General features: G+C 38.9%; 1 protein-coding gene across 9 annotated transcripts in view; it reads left to right on the top strand.

The window, feature by feature from the left end:
- The window catches only part of PIAS2 (protein inhibitor of activated STAT 2), an 84,348-nt gene that overhangs the window by 52,481 nt on the left and 13,498 nt on the right, over positions 1-18,369 (top strand). For 8 of the 9 annotated variants that reach the window (XM_084780980.1, XM_084780979.1, XM_084780981.1 and 5 more), the window contains exons 8-11: positions 475-548; positions 4,835-4,995; positions 5,822-5,955; positions 7,699-7,870. In XM_084780980.1, the coding sequence (XP_084637106.1) occupies positions 475-548; positions 4,835-4,995; positions 5,822-5,955; positions 7,699-7,870 (541 nt within the window). Of the gene's footprint in view, positions 1-474; positions 549-4,834; positions 4,996-5,821; positions 5,956-7,698; positions 7,871-12,127; positions 12,330-18,369 lie in introns of those variants that run through there. The other variant, XM_084780985.1, reaches the window with a different exon arrangement.

The following is an 18,369-nucleotide window of genomic DNA, read 5'->3' as shown; positions in this document are numbered from 1 at the left end:
CATAACTTGTGTTTGTGTTAGCTATTGGAAGAAATCTCAGACACATTACCACATTGTTTTCAGTTGTAGAAGAAATAAAGAATGTATCTTTTCTGTTTGTAAATTTAGCAGCTGTTGAAAACAACCAATGTAGCATAATAAAAATGTAATGAGTATATGATGGAAAACATTATAGCTCAGGCCCCTGCTCCATTCCAAAGTTCTCTCCTAACTGTTTTGTTAAATCCTGAAAACAATTTTTTGTTTGAAAGTATTCCTTCCCAGTGGCTTCATTTTAAAAAGAAAATCTTAAAAATTCAATTAAATATGTAGAGGCATGTGGTTATGTTTTCACTACATTAATATTCAACATTTTGTGTTTCTTAACCTATTCGGGGCGGGGGCAGTAGGAACTTACAAGATGTTTTCTGTAATTCTGCTACAATATCACCATTAATTTTAAAATTTATTACTACCATTTTCTTCTTTTTAAAGTTAAAGAAAAACTTACTGCAGATCCTGATAGTGAAATTGCTACAACTAGTCTTCGTGTCTCTTTGATGTGCCCTGTAAGTAAAGTGACAAAACATTCTGACTAAATTTTCTTTTCATAAATAACTAACTGCTTTAAAAAGTAAGGGTGGGGATGAATGAAGGAGTATTTGGGTAGAATTCTAAACTTTTCTTTTTTTTCTATTTAGATATCTTTATGAGTAAGTGTTAAGGTTTTTTGTTTTTTGTTTTTGTTTTGTATTCTGTGAGCAATTATGAAGCAATAACCTACAAGATTGTTATGTCAGAGAAAAAAGCCTAAGCTCAGAAAGCCTTTCATAAATCAGTGCTGTAAATAATGCAGTTTAGTAAGCATATTAAGAGTTTCTTTTATCAGAGTGCATATAATAGCAGTACCATTCCTGGAGTCTGATAAATGCTAACGGGTGCTTTTGGTTTTATGAGTTAGGATGTATGGGCTGTCTCTGCAATGTGCTTATTTATTTTTATGTATATGAGTGCTCTATCTACATGTACACCTAAATACCAGAAGAGGGGATCAGATCACACTGTAGATGGTTGTGAGCCACCATGTGGTTGCTGGAAATGGAACTCAGGATCTCTGGAAGAACAGACAGTGTTCTTAACTGCTGAGCCATCTCTCCAGCCCCTCTGCAATGAACTTTTAAATTACAAATTTTTTATGTCATATATCCTTATATAGAGACTTGGGTGAGAAATCAATCAGCAACTCTAATACCTTCTGTGTGCTTTGTGGTTGGCACTGAGCTAACAGAAAGTAGACGGTCTAGTTAGAAAACACAACCCATGAGAAAGTGGTAAACTGCACTAGTGATGAATGAGGAGAGGTGGAGGAATGTCAGGAATAGTGGAAGAAAGTTTCTTTAAAATCTGTGTGAGGAAGAAAGCCTTTTAAAAATTAGAAGAACTTCGTGAGAAAACCTATGAGTCATGAATTTCTTTTGGAGTTTTGGATGACATTTGATGATTGCTACCATTGTGAGGCATATGTTTTTTAAAAATTTAATGGAGAGAAGGTAATATCAGAGCAGGGAGAGAAGGAACTAATTGCTGAGTTTCCTCAACATGTAAATGTTCTAAGAAGCCCTGATAGGAGCATTATTTTTACTCTGCAGATGAGGAAAGTGGTCAAGGTTGGGTAGCCCAAATCACAGGGTCATTAGTGGAACAAGAATAAAGCATTTATTCTGATAATTCTTCCAATTTTATTTCCAATAATTGCTACCAGGTTGGGCTAAAATATGAATACACTTCTTTTTAGTGGACCTCCTTTTGCCTTGACATGTGAGGCCAGAGGTCAGTCTCAAGTGTTGTTTCTTCAGTAACTGTTTAGTTTTTGTTTTTGAGCCATGATCTCACTTGGTCATGGCGCTTGCCTGTCAGGTTAGGGCTGTCTGGTCAGCGAACTCAGGGATCTGCCCTTTTCTGCTTCCGCAGCACTGCTTACAAGCATGCCACCACACCTAGGTTTGGTTGTTTGCTTGCTTAATCTCTCTAGCTCATGTTGTTTATTGTCTTTCAGGTATCTTAATGTATTAGTAGTTAAACTGTTTTAATTTCTGTAGGCGTTCTGTTGAGTGAGTTAGTGTAACTTATTCAGCTTATTTTAATGGCTTGTTTCTACACACTCATAGTCTAAAGAAACAAACGCACTTATATTGATATAAAATTATGAAATTGAATATGACGGTCAGTTGTATTTAAAAACTTACAGAGATGCCTGCCAAGACTGTAGAGGTAGTTTGATTTTAGAAAAGTTCTTAAAACTGTTCATGCTATAATTGAAAGGGTTAAAAAATTCACACTGAGTGCTAAATAGAAGTCAACTTCCATTCTGAGTAGGACAGAAGCTTAGCTAAATCAGGAAAGGTAGGGACTAAATTCCCTACTATTTTAATGTTATGAAGCTAGAGGCGCATGAAGGCAGTGAGGAACATTTGCATGTACACATAACTCTACTGGCTGTTACGGAACTCTCAGGAGTCCAGCTGTCTTAATTTCTGCAGCTTTATCTAAATTAGAAGTAAGTGTGTTGTAGGTCTTAGCTTCACTGTAAGATTCTGGAAAACTAAGAGATGTCTGTTTTCAAAGAAGGAAAAATAGGGAAACGTATATTGTAAGAAGACAGGGTACATTTCCTGTTGATCTGGGGTTAAATTCCGGACTTGCTTGTTTGTTTGGATTTTGAGACAGGGTTTCTCTGTGTTTCCCTGCTTGTGCTGCAATTCACTCTGTAGACCAGACTGGCTGAACTCAAAGATCTGCCTGCCTCTGCCTCTCAACAGGCTAGGTCACTAACTTTTTTGGTTATTTACTATGTATACAACGGTGTGTCTGCATGTACACCTGCACACCAGAAGAGGGCACCAGATCTCACTATAGATGGTCATGAACCACCATGTGATTCCTGGGAACTGACCTCAAGACCTCTGGAAGAGCAACCAGTGCTCTTAACCTCTGAGCCATCTCTCCAGCCCGAGATCACTAACTTTTAAGAACTCCTTCTCCTTCTCATTGTTTTATCTTTGCCCTCTTTCTAGTGTTTATTACCTAGTCAACAGATAGTGAGGACAGTTGATGAGCTGGTATTGAGCTGGCATTGAGGGATCACAGAAATAGATGTCCTTGTGGGTATAAACCTAGTTGAAAGGAATGTTTAATTAAAAAAAACCCCGCTTAAAAATGGGGGTTTTCTGTAAATGACATATAAAAGAAACCCACCTGATCTAATGTGGCTGTGTATGTCAGTGGACCTCTTCTCTAAGCATTGAGCACAATATAAGTATAGCTATATAAAAAACATACTGCAAGTTGACATATTTGACTGTAAAAAGTTTTCATGAATATTTTCAGTTTTTGTAACACACAAGGTTTAGGGTTTCTCTGTGTAGCTTTGGCTGTCCTGGAACTCTCCCTGTAGACCAGGCTGGCCTTGAACTCACAGAGATCTGCCTGCCTCTGCTTCTTGAGTGCTGGGATCACAGTAGTGTGCCTCCACCACCAGCTAATTATTCTTTATATTTAAAGAGCCATATAAATAAATGACAAATTTAGTGACCACATTAAAAAAATGAGTAAAGTGTGTATCTAGAGAGTTCTTAGAAATACAAATAGCTCTTTACAGTAGAAGAAGAACTTTAATTCACACTGAAAATTGGAGTATTTTTTTGCCAACCAGATTGGAGAAAAGCAAAAATTCATCGACACTGATAATGGTTGAGTGGAATAAAGCACATTAATGTACATGAATTTACAGATCAGTAGATTTCTCTATTTTAGGTACTTTGTCAATGTTCAAAGTCTACAAAGATTTCCCATTGACCCCCCCCCCCCAAATTCATTTTGAGGTATTTATTTATATTACAGTGATACAAGGTTGGAAACAATATAAATGCCTATCACTAGTACACTAATTAAACCATGATGTCTTTGTATCACAGTAGCTTTTTCTAAAATTACTTATTAAAGTATGTGATGGTGTGTGTGTGTGTTTTTTCTCACATGAGGGCAGGTACCCGTGGAGAGGAGAGGCATGTGGATCTAGGATTATAAGTGGTTGTGAGCCATCTGATGAGGGTGCTGGGAAGTGAACCCAGGTCCTCTTTAATGTCAGTATGTGCTCTGAACCATTGGTCTAGCTCTTTAGCTCCTATTGGTTGCTTTTTTTATACTGACTTGTGTGTGTTAGCTACTAAATTGGGTAACACAGTAAGGTACAGATTTTTGTAAAACATGCCACCATTTGGGAGAAAATATTTTTTTCAATCTGTACTTGATTTTTGCTTAGAACATTTATAAAAGGGCATGGAAGAAATGTTTAGCTGATTTCTTAATAGTGAAACTAGGAGTCAGATATGAAGCAGATTTGGGTGGGGATTTTTTTGGTGGTGGTGGTGTGTGTGTGTGTTTCTGCCTTTGGACTTAGACTTTACTAAAGTGAAAGGATCTTTCAAAAATCTTGAGACCACACATAAAATAAAAAGATTTAAAAAAAAACTTTATGAGAGTAAATTTAGGCTGGGGTTTTTATTTTGAACATGCTGTTTGACGTGCTAAGACTATTTTTATGTTTGTTGGTTGGTTTGGTTTGGATTTTCGAGATAGGATTTCTCTTTGTGGCCTTGCTGTCTTGGACTTACTTTGTAGATCAGGCTGGCCTTGAACTCACAGCGATCTGCCTGCCTCTGCCTCCAAAGTGCTGAGATTAAAGGCATGCACCACCACGCCTGGTTTGTTAAGACTATTAAAATACATTTTTTTCTCCTGTAGGCTTTCTTGTCCTATTTGTACTGGTTTCCATGTTGTGTTCCCTATTTTGTAGTTAGGAAAAATGAGGCTGACAATCCCATGCCGTGCAGTGACTTGTACACATCTGCAGTGTTTTGATGCTGCCCTTTATCTTCAAATGAATGAGAAAAAGCCCACCTGGATTTGTCCTGTTTGTGACAAAAAGGCTGCATATGAAAGTCTGATATTAGATGGGTAAGTGTTTCTCTGGGTAAGTAAAACTCTAGGCAAGTAGTTAGACAAAGAAATAGAAAAGGTGTGGTGGGGGAGAGGGGGCCAGGAAACAACGTGCTGTGTGGTACACATCTTTAATCCCATCACTCAGGTGGCAGGCAGAGGTGGGCAGATCTCTTGAGTTTGGGGCTAGTCAGAGCTGCATAGTGAGACCCTGTCTCAAAACAAGCAAAGCAATAGTAGCTAAAGAGGTACAGAGCTGCTAAGTTTAAAGTTGTAATTTGTGTGTAGGTTATTCTGGTTTCGTGTGTGTGTGTGTGTGTGTGTGTGTGTGTGTGTGTGTGTGTGTGTAAATAAAATTATATGAACTGGTTTAATAAATAAGGTCTTTTTATTAAAGATTTTATTTTTAATATGTATGTGTCTAAGTATGAGTGCATGCTGTTGCAAGCCCTGATTTCTTTCTTTTCTTTTTTCTTTTTCTTTTGTTTGTTTTGTTTGTTTTTGTTTTTTGTTTGTTTTAATACACAGTTTCTCTATGTAGCCTTGACTGTCCTGGGCTTGCTTTGTAGACCAGGCTAGTTTACAGCAATCCACCTGCTTCTGCCTCCCAAGTGCTAGGATTAGAGACGTGTGCCACCACCACCTGGCTGCAAGCCCTGATTTCTATTCCTATCCTTTATATCTGCCTGCCTGTCCATCCATCTCTTTACCTGCCTCATAAAGTATAAAATAATTGAAGTTCCAAAAGAAGTTTAGAGCTATTACTCTTTTCTTCAGTGTATACTATTTTCCTATTTCATCTTTGGCTTTTTATGACATATATGTACTTCCAATTGATTTATAGGCTCTTCATGGAAATTCTCAATGAGTGTTCTGATGTGGATGAAATCAAATTCCAAGAAGATGGTTCTTGGTGCCCCATGAGACCTAAGAAAGAAGCTATGAAAGTAGCCAGCCAGCAGTGTACAAAAATAGAAAGTAAGTGCTGAATGGCAGGAGCACCCAGTGGAGTACAGACTCTGAGATATTAACCCCAGCCACTAGAATTACATTTAGAATTTAGTTTGTTAACTGTGTCTTTATCCGTCCTTCCACAATAATTTTTTCTTAAAGAATGTGCTAATTTCTATACCATTTTTCAAGCTTTTAAAATAGTGTTTTGTGTGCAAAATAAGTGTAAGTTTTCTTAAGTTAGCCTTGAGGATGGGTATAGTATGAAGCCTGGAGCTCAGATCCTGGGCACCCATAAAGACTGGGTGGCCATGGGGGACCCTTGTAGAATCCCAGTGGTCTAGACGCAGAGACAGGAATCCCTAAGACAAGTTGTTCTCTACCTTGGGTGGAATGACCCTTTCACAGGTCACCTAAGACCATCAGAAAACACAGATATTTGTATTATGATACATAACAGTAACAAAATTAGGAGCAACATAATTTTATGATTTGAGGTCACCACAACATGAGGAACTCCTATTAAAGGGTGCAGCAGTAGGAAGGTGGGAACCAGTGAGCTAGACTAAGTAACCAAGTTGGTTCAGTGAGACCTTGCCTGAGTTAATAAAAGGAGAATTGAGGAAGATGCTTGATATTAAGAGGTTAATATCAACATATATGCAGACACATGTGTGCATGTGTATGATATAAACACAGGAGAAACAAAAAGAAAGGTTAGAAATTGTTTTGTGTATCTGTACAGAGCCCGGTATGGGTGGAGAGGTTGTCTATATCATTTACTAATCCTTGTGGAGTCAGTGTCCTGAACGAGTTGTTACTCATCTAGTTTTAATACCCTGCGCTCGTCTGCACTGAGAGGGCACTAGAGGAGTCTGAGAAGTCGAAACCCATGTGTACGTGCCACCTCTGAATTCATTGCAGTTGACTTTTCTCGGCTTTGTTGAAATTGAAAAATGCAGTAACAGATTTTCCAAGTAAGAAGGGAAAATACAGACTTTCCGGCAATGTTAAATATTCTCTTGTGATCATCACAGAACTCTGAGAGGTCACATTGCTGGGTTGTCCTTATTAGTGTAAAAATTGTGGGCAGGCATGGTTTTATTGATTACTGTCTAATGTTTTTTCACAGTGAACTAGCACTCATTTTTGACAGATAATAGAAAAAAATGTTATGTAACATGATAAATGTAATTGTCTATATAAACAGAATGGGTGATGACTAGATGATTCATGCCAGGAACTTAGATAACCAGGTTGGGACTTTATATGAGCAAGATTGCTACAATTCAAGTGTTGAATTCTGATTTGGTGATGCTGCATGTTAAACTATACGGCTGTGGAAACTACATATACTCTTGAGGCTTAATGGTGCCACATATGTATGATGATACACACAGATGACACACTGTATACTCTTGTCCCATGACACAAGACCAATTCTCTAGCCCTAAAGGTCTGTCTGTACAATGATTGCTAGCCTAGAAAGACAACATGAGCAGCCCCAGGCTCTGTACTTGTAGTACTCGAAGGAGTAAGTATGCTATGAAAGAGGCTTCTGACCTCTGTCAGGAGTAACCCTGGCTGTTTTCTACCTAAATGGTGAACAGACAAGTTAGGGACTTGGACTTTGTCCCTACTAGAGAAAAATGGCTTCCCTGGTGTTTTCTCTCTCCCTCCCTCCCGCCTCCATGTGTGTATTAAGACTTTTATAGCTAGTTGTGTTATATCTTTGGTATTTCTGTTTTCTTCCTATTTATCTACATCCAGGTTCAAGTGTCTTTAGTAAACCTTGTTCAGTGACTGTAGCCAGTGATGCAAGCAAGAAGAAGATAGATGTTATTGATCTAACAATAGAGAGCTCTTCTGATGAAGATGAAGACCCTCCTGCCAAAAGGAAATGCATCTTTATGTCTGAAGCACAAAGCAGTCCGACCAAAGGGTTTGTCAATTTATAGTTCACTATTGTTCATTGCACTTAAAACCAGATGTCTGTGAAAAGTGACTGCAGAAGCCAGTTTTCATCTGCTTTGGTACAGTTGAAATACTTTCAAGTGGGCATAGTATTTTCAGGAAATCAAATTTTTATGGAAATACTGAACATGTCTGGGAAGTGGGAGTTTTAAATATTTTTACCTTGTGTTATATGCTTGAACCTCCTCACAAGGAGATTTGACATCTCAGTCTGGGGTAAGGATGTTGGTGTAGTAGAACGTAGGTGCAGGCGGCTTGTGAGGACAGAGCCACTTCTGGGACTTGTATACTTGCTGGAATGTTTGGTAGTCCTTAACTTTGACTCACTTTTTGTTCTGTTAAAATGAAGTAAAATAATGCCTGCTTCATAGAATCATTGCTAGGTTTCCATGAGATGATAAAAGAACCTGGTCACCATGTGAGGAGCACATTAGTTCCTTCATGAAAAGTCGTCTGTTTTCCTTTGCACTTTACAGAGCAAACTATGGGCAAACAGATGGGTGTGTGTTATCATGTGCTCTCTCTGACTGATGCACGAAAGCTATTGGACCTTTAAGACAAGACAGATTGGAGAGTTGAGCAGCAGCTCCTCCTCACAGAGAGATCTTGACAGCCGTAAACTGTTGTGATAGTCCATTGCATTCTTCAGACGGGTGTGTTAGTCTCATCTCTGTCCTCAGTCTATTTAACATTTCCTTGTGCATTTTTTAATAATAAAAATTTGCCCATTTTAAGTATATGTCATAGAGTTGTATGTTTACCATTCCAAGTCAGTTTTAGCATATTTTCAACGTGAAAAAATGCTCATACTCACTTGTTTGTTATCTTGCATCCCTAGATGTTCACAACATTGCTCCTCTATTAAATTTCTGAATTTGCCTGTTCTGGACATTATATATAAATGAATTATAGTCTGAAATATAATTTGAATATACTTCAGATTTCTTTTTTATAATTCTTTATATGTACTTTGAAATACCTTTTTTTTTTGTTTTGTTATCTTGTTTTTTCCAGACAGGATTTCTCAGTATAACAGCCCTGGCTGTCCTGCACTCGCTTAGTAGACCAGGCTGGCCTTGAACTCAGAGATCTGCCTGCCTCTGCCTCCCGAGTGCTGGGATTAAAGGTGTGCACCACTACCGCCAGCTTGAAATAACTTTTAAAAGCTATTTTTTAGACTTAAAACTTTTGAGCTGTTTTCTGTACTTATTCTAACAGGTGTGGTAGCTAATGCCTGTGACATCAGCGCGTGAGCGGCTGAGCAGCTAGATCACCATGATTCTAAGACCAACCTAGGCTCCTGCCTCAAAAGGAAAATCCTAAAATAAAGCACCTCTGTTCCACCTATGATTTATATGTCACAGTATGATATGGGCTTAGGTTCTCTTACCAATTTAGTTAGAATAAGTTTTTATGTTTAGTGACACAAAGCGAGGAAAATAGTTTGGTAGTTTGTTTTTTTTTTTTCAAAGATTTATTTATTATTTATACAGTACTCTGCCTGCATATGTGCCTGCATGCCAGGAGAGGGCACCAGATCTCATTACAGATGGTTGTGAGCCACCATGTGGTTGCTGGGAATTGAACTCAGGACCTTTGGAAGAGCAGTCAGTGCTCTTAACCTCTGAGCCATCTCTCCAGCCCCAGTTTAGTAGATTTTTTTCCTAATGTGCTGATTAATGTTTTGGGACAGTTCATTTGATACTTCTAAAAGTCAAATGATAAACAAATGAAGGTACACTTTTGAAGTGCTTACTGAAATCTAGAAGTCAAGACAATGTGTGCTTAAGTATTTCTAGTTTTTACTTTATCGTCTTAAATATAATTACATGTTTTCAGATTACAAAAGAGTTTCAAACTTTTTCTACTCATCAGTTTTTGCTTGAGAAATTTTTATGTGATCCCAGGAATCACTGGGATAATAATCATAACTGATAATAAATCATAACTTGTTTAGAAACAACTTTTTAGCATATAGACATGTTTTACCATTAAAGTTGAAACTTTGCATACTAATGAAATAGGTATGCCTATTTTTATCCATTAAAAAGAATTAAGTGGGTGACTAAGGAGATGGCTCAGTGGCTACGGTACTTGCTATACATACAAAGTGAGTAGCTCAATTTAAGTCTCCAGCACTCATATAAATAAGTGACCTGTGTGTTTGTGACCCCAGTGTTGCTTGTTGGCTATGCAGTCTAGCTGAATCAGTGAGCTCTAGGTTCAGGTGAAGAGCCTGTCTCAAAAAGTTAGGTTGAGATGGGACTGAAGAACCCATCTTGATGACCACTCACGGCCTCCACTTACACAAAAGGTAGCACATACACATAGGCGCTTTCATTGGATTCTGGATAAATATTTGATGTTTCTGAACAGAGAATATGTCAGTGCTAAGAATTCTCATTTACATAAATACATAGTACAAAATTATCTAATTATGTTAAGGAATACTTCAGAAATTGTTGGAAGTTTATTTTGGGGGGGGGTGTTGGTTTGGTTTGGTTTGGTTTTTCGAGGCTGGGTTTCTCAATGTAGCCTTGGCTGGCCTTGAGCTCACAGCGATCCACCCACCTCTGCCTCCTGAGTGCTGGGATTAAAGGCATGTGCCGCCATGCCCCGGCTCATTGAAAGCTTCTTATTCTTACTCCCAATTTATTTAATGATTGTGTGTGTGTGTGTGTGTGTGTGTGTGTGTGTGTGTGTGTGTGTGATTTTTTTTTTTTAAGACATTGCTTCTCTGTGTAGCCCTGGCTGTCCTAGACTCACTTTGTAGACCAAGCTGGCCTTGAACTCACAGAGATCACCTGCCTCTGCCTCCCCGAGTACTGGTATTACAGACTTGTGTCATGGCACTCGGCTTTAATGATTTTATAAAATGAACCTCAAGCGAGCAACTCTAAAAGGAATACCTGAAGTCAAACATAACACAGTCTATCCAACAATGCTATCAACTGATATTTACATACTGAGGAGTAAAGAGTGCTATAGAAAATTAAGTTTTATTTTTCATAATTAAATACTATATTCCTGTGTACAGTAGAAACATGGCAGGCCACAATAGTGATGAATTTGAGCCAAGACATTTAAAGTGGCATCAATTGGCATGGTGTAACTTCATGTGTAGTGCAAAATGTACATGTGTGGTAAGAGCAAAGTCTTACTTAAATGAAGTCACATGTTGCAGTGTGTGTGAGTGTTGCCAGAAACACCTTGAATTCATTATGCATTTAATTACAAATTGAATTTCAGTTTTTACTCATTCATAAACCGTTCCTCTTACCCCATAGGAGACAGAATGCGAGTTTATACTGTGGTCACATACTAAGAAGGTAGATGTCAAGACTATTTAGATGGAAAAAAAAAGCACTTAACACTGTTAAATATAAGGTGGAAATTTGTAGTTATATCAAGGATACATGAGAGTTTATATTTTAAGTCTTTATAAATTTCAACTATTTGGGCTGTTTCCCTTAAGTTGACATAATACTTAATACCTAAATCACATTTAGGCATTAACACATGAACAAAAAAATGAACACGTAGAGATATAAATGAGAATTTTGAGCTCAATTGAAGGAAGTTAGTAATGATATTTTAAAATAACATTCACTACAGCTAAATAAGAGTTTATTATGGGAATTCTTTAGTATTGAAAACTACATTGATGAAGTGGTTTTGTCACAATGACCACTATCTAGTTATCCAAATAGATGCTTTAAAGGAATTCAATAAATATCTCCTGATTAAAAAAATGTCTTTTTAAATGTCTGAATTCACTTAATGAAGATGAGCTCACTGCTTAAATTGAGTTCTTATTAGACTGCAAACATATATATTAGCATACATACCATACCATTTTTGTTACATTTAGGGTATGTGGCTGTACTTAGTATTTTAGCAAGTGCTGATCATTGAGAAATGCCCATGAATACAGCCCAGAGGAAGAAGCAGGAAAGTGAGTAGTGGAGCCCAAAATGCAATGGATGAATGGGTATCAGGACTGAAGATACTAAGCCAAGAAAAGAGACTGAGAACTATTCTGATTCTCAAAAATAGAACTATTGATTGGCTGGATTTTTATTCTTTGTATAACATTTAGAAGTTTGGACCAGTAAGTAGAAGAAAGATACATGGGAAAACTTCTAGACTACTTGTTATTGAGGTTTTGTGTTAAAATCTCATTTTCTGGGGGCTTAGTTATTTAGAACATTTATTGCTGTTACAGAGGACCTGGGTTCTGTTCCCAGCACCCACATGTTGGCTCACAACTGCCCACAACTCCAATTCCAGGTATTGTGATGTTCTCTTCTGGCCCCTAGGAATACCAGGTACTCATGCGATGCACTTAACATTGCAAGCAGCATATTAATTTTATGATAGTATAAAAGTAAATTGCCAGGATGCTGTTAACATAGTAAACATTAGTATTTTAGGTCATGTTCATTTTGGTTGGTTGGTTGGTTTTTTGAGATAGGATTTCTCTGTGTAGGCTTGGCTAGCCTGGACTTTGTTGACCAGGCTAGCCTCGAACTCACAGAGATCTGCCTGCCTCTGCCTCCCAGAATGCTGGGATTATAGGAGTATGCGACCGTGCCTGGCAAGATCATATTTTACACTAGAAACAGTTCGAAACCATAATCGGTCCAGATTTAGGTGTCTAAAAATGAGTTAACAGTTTTCATGTACTTAAAGTTCGCTCTGGACTCCTGCTCTGATCATACAAGCAGAAAAGAGATGAGATTTTCAGCAACTCTTACCGATTCCCATATTTAATACCCTTACCATTTGCTCTGTACTTCTGGAGCAGCTCAACAGTTGTTTAATATGTGCATATGCTTGTGTGTATATTTATGAATGCTTTGAGGAAATGAATAACACATTTTAAAACTTGAAATTTAATCATTAAATTTTACATCATTTGATAGTAATCTATACCAGAGCTGTATAACTCTTGTCTGAAGAAACTTGTATCAGATAAGCATGTAGAAAACTCGTAAGCTCACCTTACATCATGGTACATCCCGATTCTCAAGCACCTGTATGGCTGCTCTGTTGTTGTTGATGAGCTACAATGTTGGGTTTATAATAATAGTAAAGCTCAAGCAATAGGAATTAATCAGCACTGAATATTTAACATTAATCATCTTTAGTGAGATTTTAATGATTTACTAACTGGTGTGACCATTGGAATTTGGTGTTTTTATATATTTGGATTCTACGTTTTTGGCATGGGAGAAACAGATTTGGTATACATTAGTTAGGTGTTACTATAGAGACATACAACACAGGCTTGACTCCTGATTGTCAGTCAAGGATTCAAGGAAGGAAAGGGAGTTGATTTTTCCTGCAAATCAAATGGGTAGTTCAATTCAGGATCAAGATGAGAAAATCCCTAGTGAAGTGTCACAGGAGAAGTAAGAGCTCTAAGGAAGACAGGCATTATCTGCCCCTTCCCCCCAAAGCTATACTTTTGGAGACAGTGGTAGTTAGGGACTGAACCCAGGGCTTCACACCTGTTGAGCTACACTCCTAGCTCCCCGAAATTATTGTACTTTTCTTTTTATGGCAGCGAACAGGTAGTGGATTAAGTATATCGTTAAGTTGTATTTATTTATTACTTTTTAAAAAAGATTTATTTATTTATTATTAGTGTATACAGTGCTCTGCTTGCATGTACTCCTGCCAGAAGAGGGCGCCATATCACATTACAGATGGTTATGAGCCACCATGTGGTTGCTGGGAATTGAACTCAGGACCTTTGGAAGAGCAGGCAGCGCTCTTAACCACTGAGCCATCTCTCCAGCCCCATTTATTACATTTTTAAAAAAGATTTATTTATTATGTATACAGTCTTCTGCCTGCTTGTACACCTGCACACACCTGTCCAAAGAGGACATCGGATCTCATTATAGATGGTTGTGAGCCACCATGTGGTTGCTGGGAATAGAACTCAAGACCTTTGGAAGAGCAGCCAGTGCTCTTAACCCCTGAGCCATCTCTCTATCTCAAGATTAAAAAATTTTAAGTTGGTGGTGGTGGGGAAGGGGGAGTACACAGCAGAGCTCCATTGAGGGCCAAACCAAAGAGGACATCAGGTCTCCGGGAGCTGGAGTTAGAAGTGATTGTGTACTGCCTAATGTGGGTGCTGAGGACTGAACTGAAAGGTTTTGCCAGAACAGTATGTGCTGTTAAGCACTGAGCCATTACACCAGAATATTTTTAAGTAAATGGAAACACACACACACACACACACACACACACACACACACACACACACACACACACACACACTGTTCTTGTGTGTGGTTTTCAAAAACTTTGCTCTTATTGTCTTAGAGTTACTATTGCTATGACGAAGCACCATGACTGAAAATGACTGGGGAGAAAGTTTATTTTGCTTACACTTCCATTTTATTGTTCATTATCAAAGGAAGTCAGGGCGGGGACCTGGAGGCAGGATCTGATGTAGAAGCCATGGAGGAGGGGTGCTGACTGTCTTGATCTTCATGGCTTGCTGTCAGTGATCAGCTTCAACAGGTCAGGGTACACTGAGGTGGTGGGCATAAAGTTGGTGGAGGCGCCAGTACTGTGTAACTGCTGAGAGATTCTGAACTCCTCTGGGGCCTGAATTATTTTACCTCTTTTAACTCTTTGGGAGCTTGCAAGAAAAAATAGAGAAAAGGGGAACAGAGTCACACACATTTCACACACATATACACAAACACACATACACACACTTGGTGAATGAAGCAAAGGCAGGCTCCAGCTGGACAAGCTTCAGCAACTTACTACACACACACATACATACATACATACATACATACATCAAAAAACCTATATATATTCATATATGAGGAAATTATAGCAGGATTATTGGTTACATGTTTTTCTATTAAAATTCATACCTAACTAAACATTCTTTATCATTTCACAAGTTCATTATATGCTGGAAGCAGTAGGTTTTTTTATATATCTTTCATTTCACAACCTTATTATAAGTTCAAAACAATAGTTTTTATGTCATAGGTTAGAAAGGTTTTTTACCAAGAAACAGGTCATTTGTCTTATATCTTATTTTTGAAGTCTTGTACAGTTATCCATGGTTTTTCTTACGGTGCACACCAAGACTTGTAACCTCATTCCTGAATCTGACCTAGAGTGAATGTTTCCCTTGACCATAAATATGTTCCAAGCTTATTTTTCTTCCTAGTGTAATTAGCATGCTTGTGACACATGAAAGCTCACTAAACTATTGCAGCTTTTTGCTATTCTATAGGGAGAAGAAGGGGCTTAAAATTACTTGTATCAAATCTGAAATTCTATAAAATCATTATCAGGAATTATAAAATCATTAATTCATCTACACAGCATTATTTCATGAGAGTACATCTTCATGTTGATCTGCAGGAAATTGGCCCAATAGAGTGGCCTAATACCCTGGAAGCAATCACACTAGACTATAGGCAGTGAGGGTCTACTGAGGCCCAGTCACATCATGCCAGATACATGAGAAATACAGTTATGACAGCATGAGAAGGGACATCAGTAGCAAGAAGCAATCAGGAGCCGAAGCCCCTGGGACCATGTCCCAAGGTACACCCATCACAGCCATGCAAAATGGTGGGCTATCAGTTCCTGCATGGTGACTGCCAGCTTGCTCAGCCAGGACTACCAACCCAAGGATGTTACCAGGCACAATGGGCTTGGCCCTCTCCATCAGTCACCAATTAAAAAAAAAAAAATGCCCTACAGGGTTGTCTACAGCTTGATCTTAGGGAAGCATTTTCTCAACTGAGGTTCTCTTGCATTACATTTTTAAAAATAAATACTGTAAGGCAGAATAATTACTTTTTAAAGCTCCTCTTTTAGCACTAAAACACAGGTAGTTTCCCTCCCTCCCTCCCTTCCTCCCTCCCTCCCTCCTTTCTTTCTTTCTTTTCTTTCTTTCTTTCTCTGTATAGCCTTGGCTGTCCTAGACTCACTTTGTAAACCAGACTGGCTTTGAACTCACAGTGATCCGCCTGCCTCTGCCTCCTGAGTGCTGGGATTAAAGGCCTGTGGCACCATGCCCGACAGTTTCTTTATTCTTACTCTCTTTACTGCTTTCTTTAAGTTCTTTGTTGTTTTTTGAGACAGTTTTCTATGCAGCCCTGACTGTCTTGGACTCAGAACAACCAAGTTGTAGACCAGGCTGACCTTGAACAATAGAGGTCTGCCTGCCTTGGCTTCCTGAATGCTGGGATTACAGACATGTGCCTCCATGCCTGGCTTGGTTTCTCTTAATTTCTGATGAGCACAGAAAACAGTCACCGAGAAAACACTAATCTTAGGTTCCTTTTACTGTGATGATAAACACTAGAAGCAGGTAAGGGCCTGTTTCAGCTTACAGTCTATCTTTACAGAAAGTCAGGGCGGGGACTTAAGGGGACAGGAACTGAAGCAGAATTCATGGAGGAATGCTGCTTAGTTGCAAGCTCCTCATGGCCTGCTCAGCTTGCTTTCTACAACTCAGAACACATGCTATGCCTTCCTGCATCAATCATCATTCCAAAAAAAGTGCCCTCACAGGCTTGTCTACAGGTCATTTTTATGGAGGCATGTTATCAGTTGAGGTTTCCTCATCTTGGATTACTCTATCTTGTGTCAAGTTGACAAGTAGGCAGCACATTTGACCCCTGTCAACTTGATACACCAACATATCACTGTTGAAACACAAACATTTATTCCCAAGATGACATGTTAATATAGTATCACTATATAAAATACTCCAACTTTTATTTATTTATTTACATTTATGTGCGTTTACATTTATGTGTATGGTCATTTTGCCTGTATTGCATGTTCAGAGCCCGAATCCTGTGGAACTGGAATTACACAGACAGCTGTTAGCCATCATATGGCCCCTAAGAATCAAGCTAGGGTCCCTTTGGAAGAGCACCCAGTGTTGCTTTTTTTTTTTTTTTTACTGCTGTACCATCTCCTCAGATCCTACTGAAACCTTTTGTTTTTTTGAGTCAGGGTTTCTTTGCATAGCCTTGGCTGTCCTAGACTCACTTTGTAGACAAGGCTGGCCTTGAACTTCCAGCCATTTGGCTGCTTCTGCATTCAGAGTGCTGTGATTAAAGGTGTGCACCACCATGCCCAGCCCCTACTCAAACTTTTAAAAGTCCCAGTTTTTAAGAAATTGAACACTTAAAAGTCCAGTTTCTCTAAAACTTGATTCTTTGGGGTTTTTGTTTGTTTGTTTGTTTTGTTTTTTCTAAAATAGCCAAGGTTTCATAAATGTTCGTTCTTTAAAAAAAAAAAAAGTCTGTTTTTTTTTAATGGCGGGGGGGGGGGGTGGTTTTGAGATAGGGTTTCTCTGTATAGCCTTGGCTGTCCTGGACTCGCTTTGTAGACCAGGCTGGCCTCGAACTCACATCAGTCTGCCTGCCTCTGCCTCCCGAATGCTGGGATTAAAGACGTGCGCCACCATACCTGGCGTCTTTTTTATTTTTTAACTCAAAGAGGGCATAGTCAATTCCAACCAAAACAAAACCAAAGTTTACCAGTATAAAGCTCAGTGTCAGACACCTGAGATTCGTGATCTAGACTCTGTCCTCTACAGCACACACAGCTTATCTCATAAGCTCAGGCGTCCTCCACTCCACACCTACTGCAGTTGTTTCATGGTACTGGCATCTCAAATGCAGCTGGGCTTTTCATTTCAGCTGGGCTGCAACTTCAATAATCTGGCCCTATTGCAGTTACAGCAAGCCTGCCCCATGGTGCCAAGCCTCAGCTGCTCTGTATAGCACCTTTTTGCCTTCAGCACTACTTGGGTAACTCTTACACCGTGAAGTTCAAGTGCAAGCATGAGATGTAGTCTCAGGCCCCTCTGGGAACAGCTGATTCTAAGAAAATACTCCCAGCTCTATGATCCTCTATCAAGCTGATCATAATCATTGCCAATTCCTCAGCTCTAGCTAGCTAGCCAGTGTCAATTGTTCAGTAAAGCAAAGGTTTCACTCCATTGGTGCTGGATTCTTGACAATCACAGCTGATTTTTCAGCCCCACCTAACCAGAACCACGGATTTTTAACTCACCAAGTTGAATGGCCCTGATAGAGTCCTTCAGATGCTTTGAAACTTCCCTCTGAAACATCACAAGCCAGGCTTCCACCATCTGTATTGTTTTTAATATTCCTATCTTCTACCTCCTGTAGAGTAGCAGCTGACTGAGCTCTTTGCAGCCCAAGTTCAGATGCCACCACAATTCTTATAAGCACATATGGCCTGCTCCATCACATCAGTACCACACTACCTGATAACAAATTAGGTAGACTACTAAAAGCAATTTGGAGAGGTAAGGGTTTATTTCAGCTTGCAGTTCTATATCACAATCTATTGTAGGAAATCAGTACAGGAACTCAAGGTGGAGCAGAATCTGTGGTGGAACACTGCTTACTAGCTTACTGTCTATGGTTT

Source organism: Acomys minous, assembly GCF_964271855.1.
Source record: "Acomys minous genome assembly, chromosome: 4".
In the NCBI taxonomy this organism is placed as follows: domain Eukaryota; kingdom Metazoa; phylum Chordata; class Mammalia; order Rodentia; family Muridae; genus Acomys; species Acomys minous.
The sequence above is the reverse complement of the archived record's forward strand: the minus strand, read 5'-3'. Positions and strand labels throughout refer to the sequence as shown.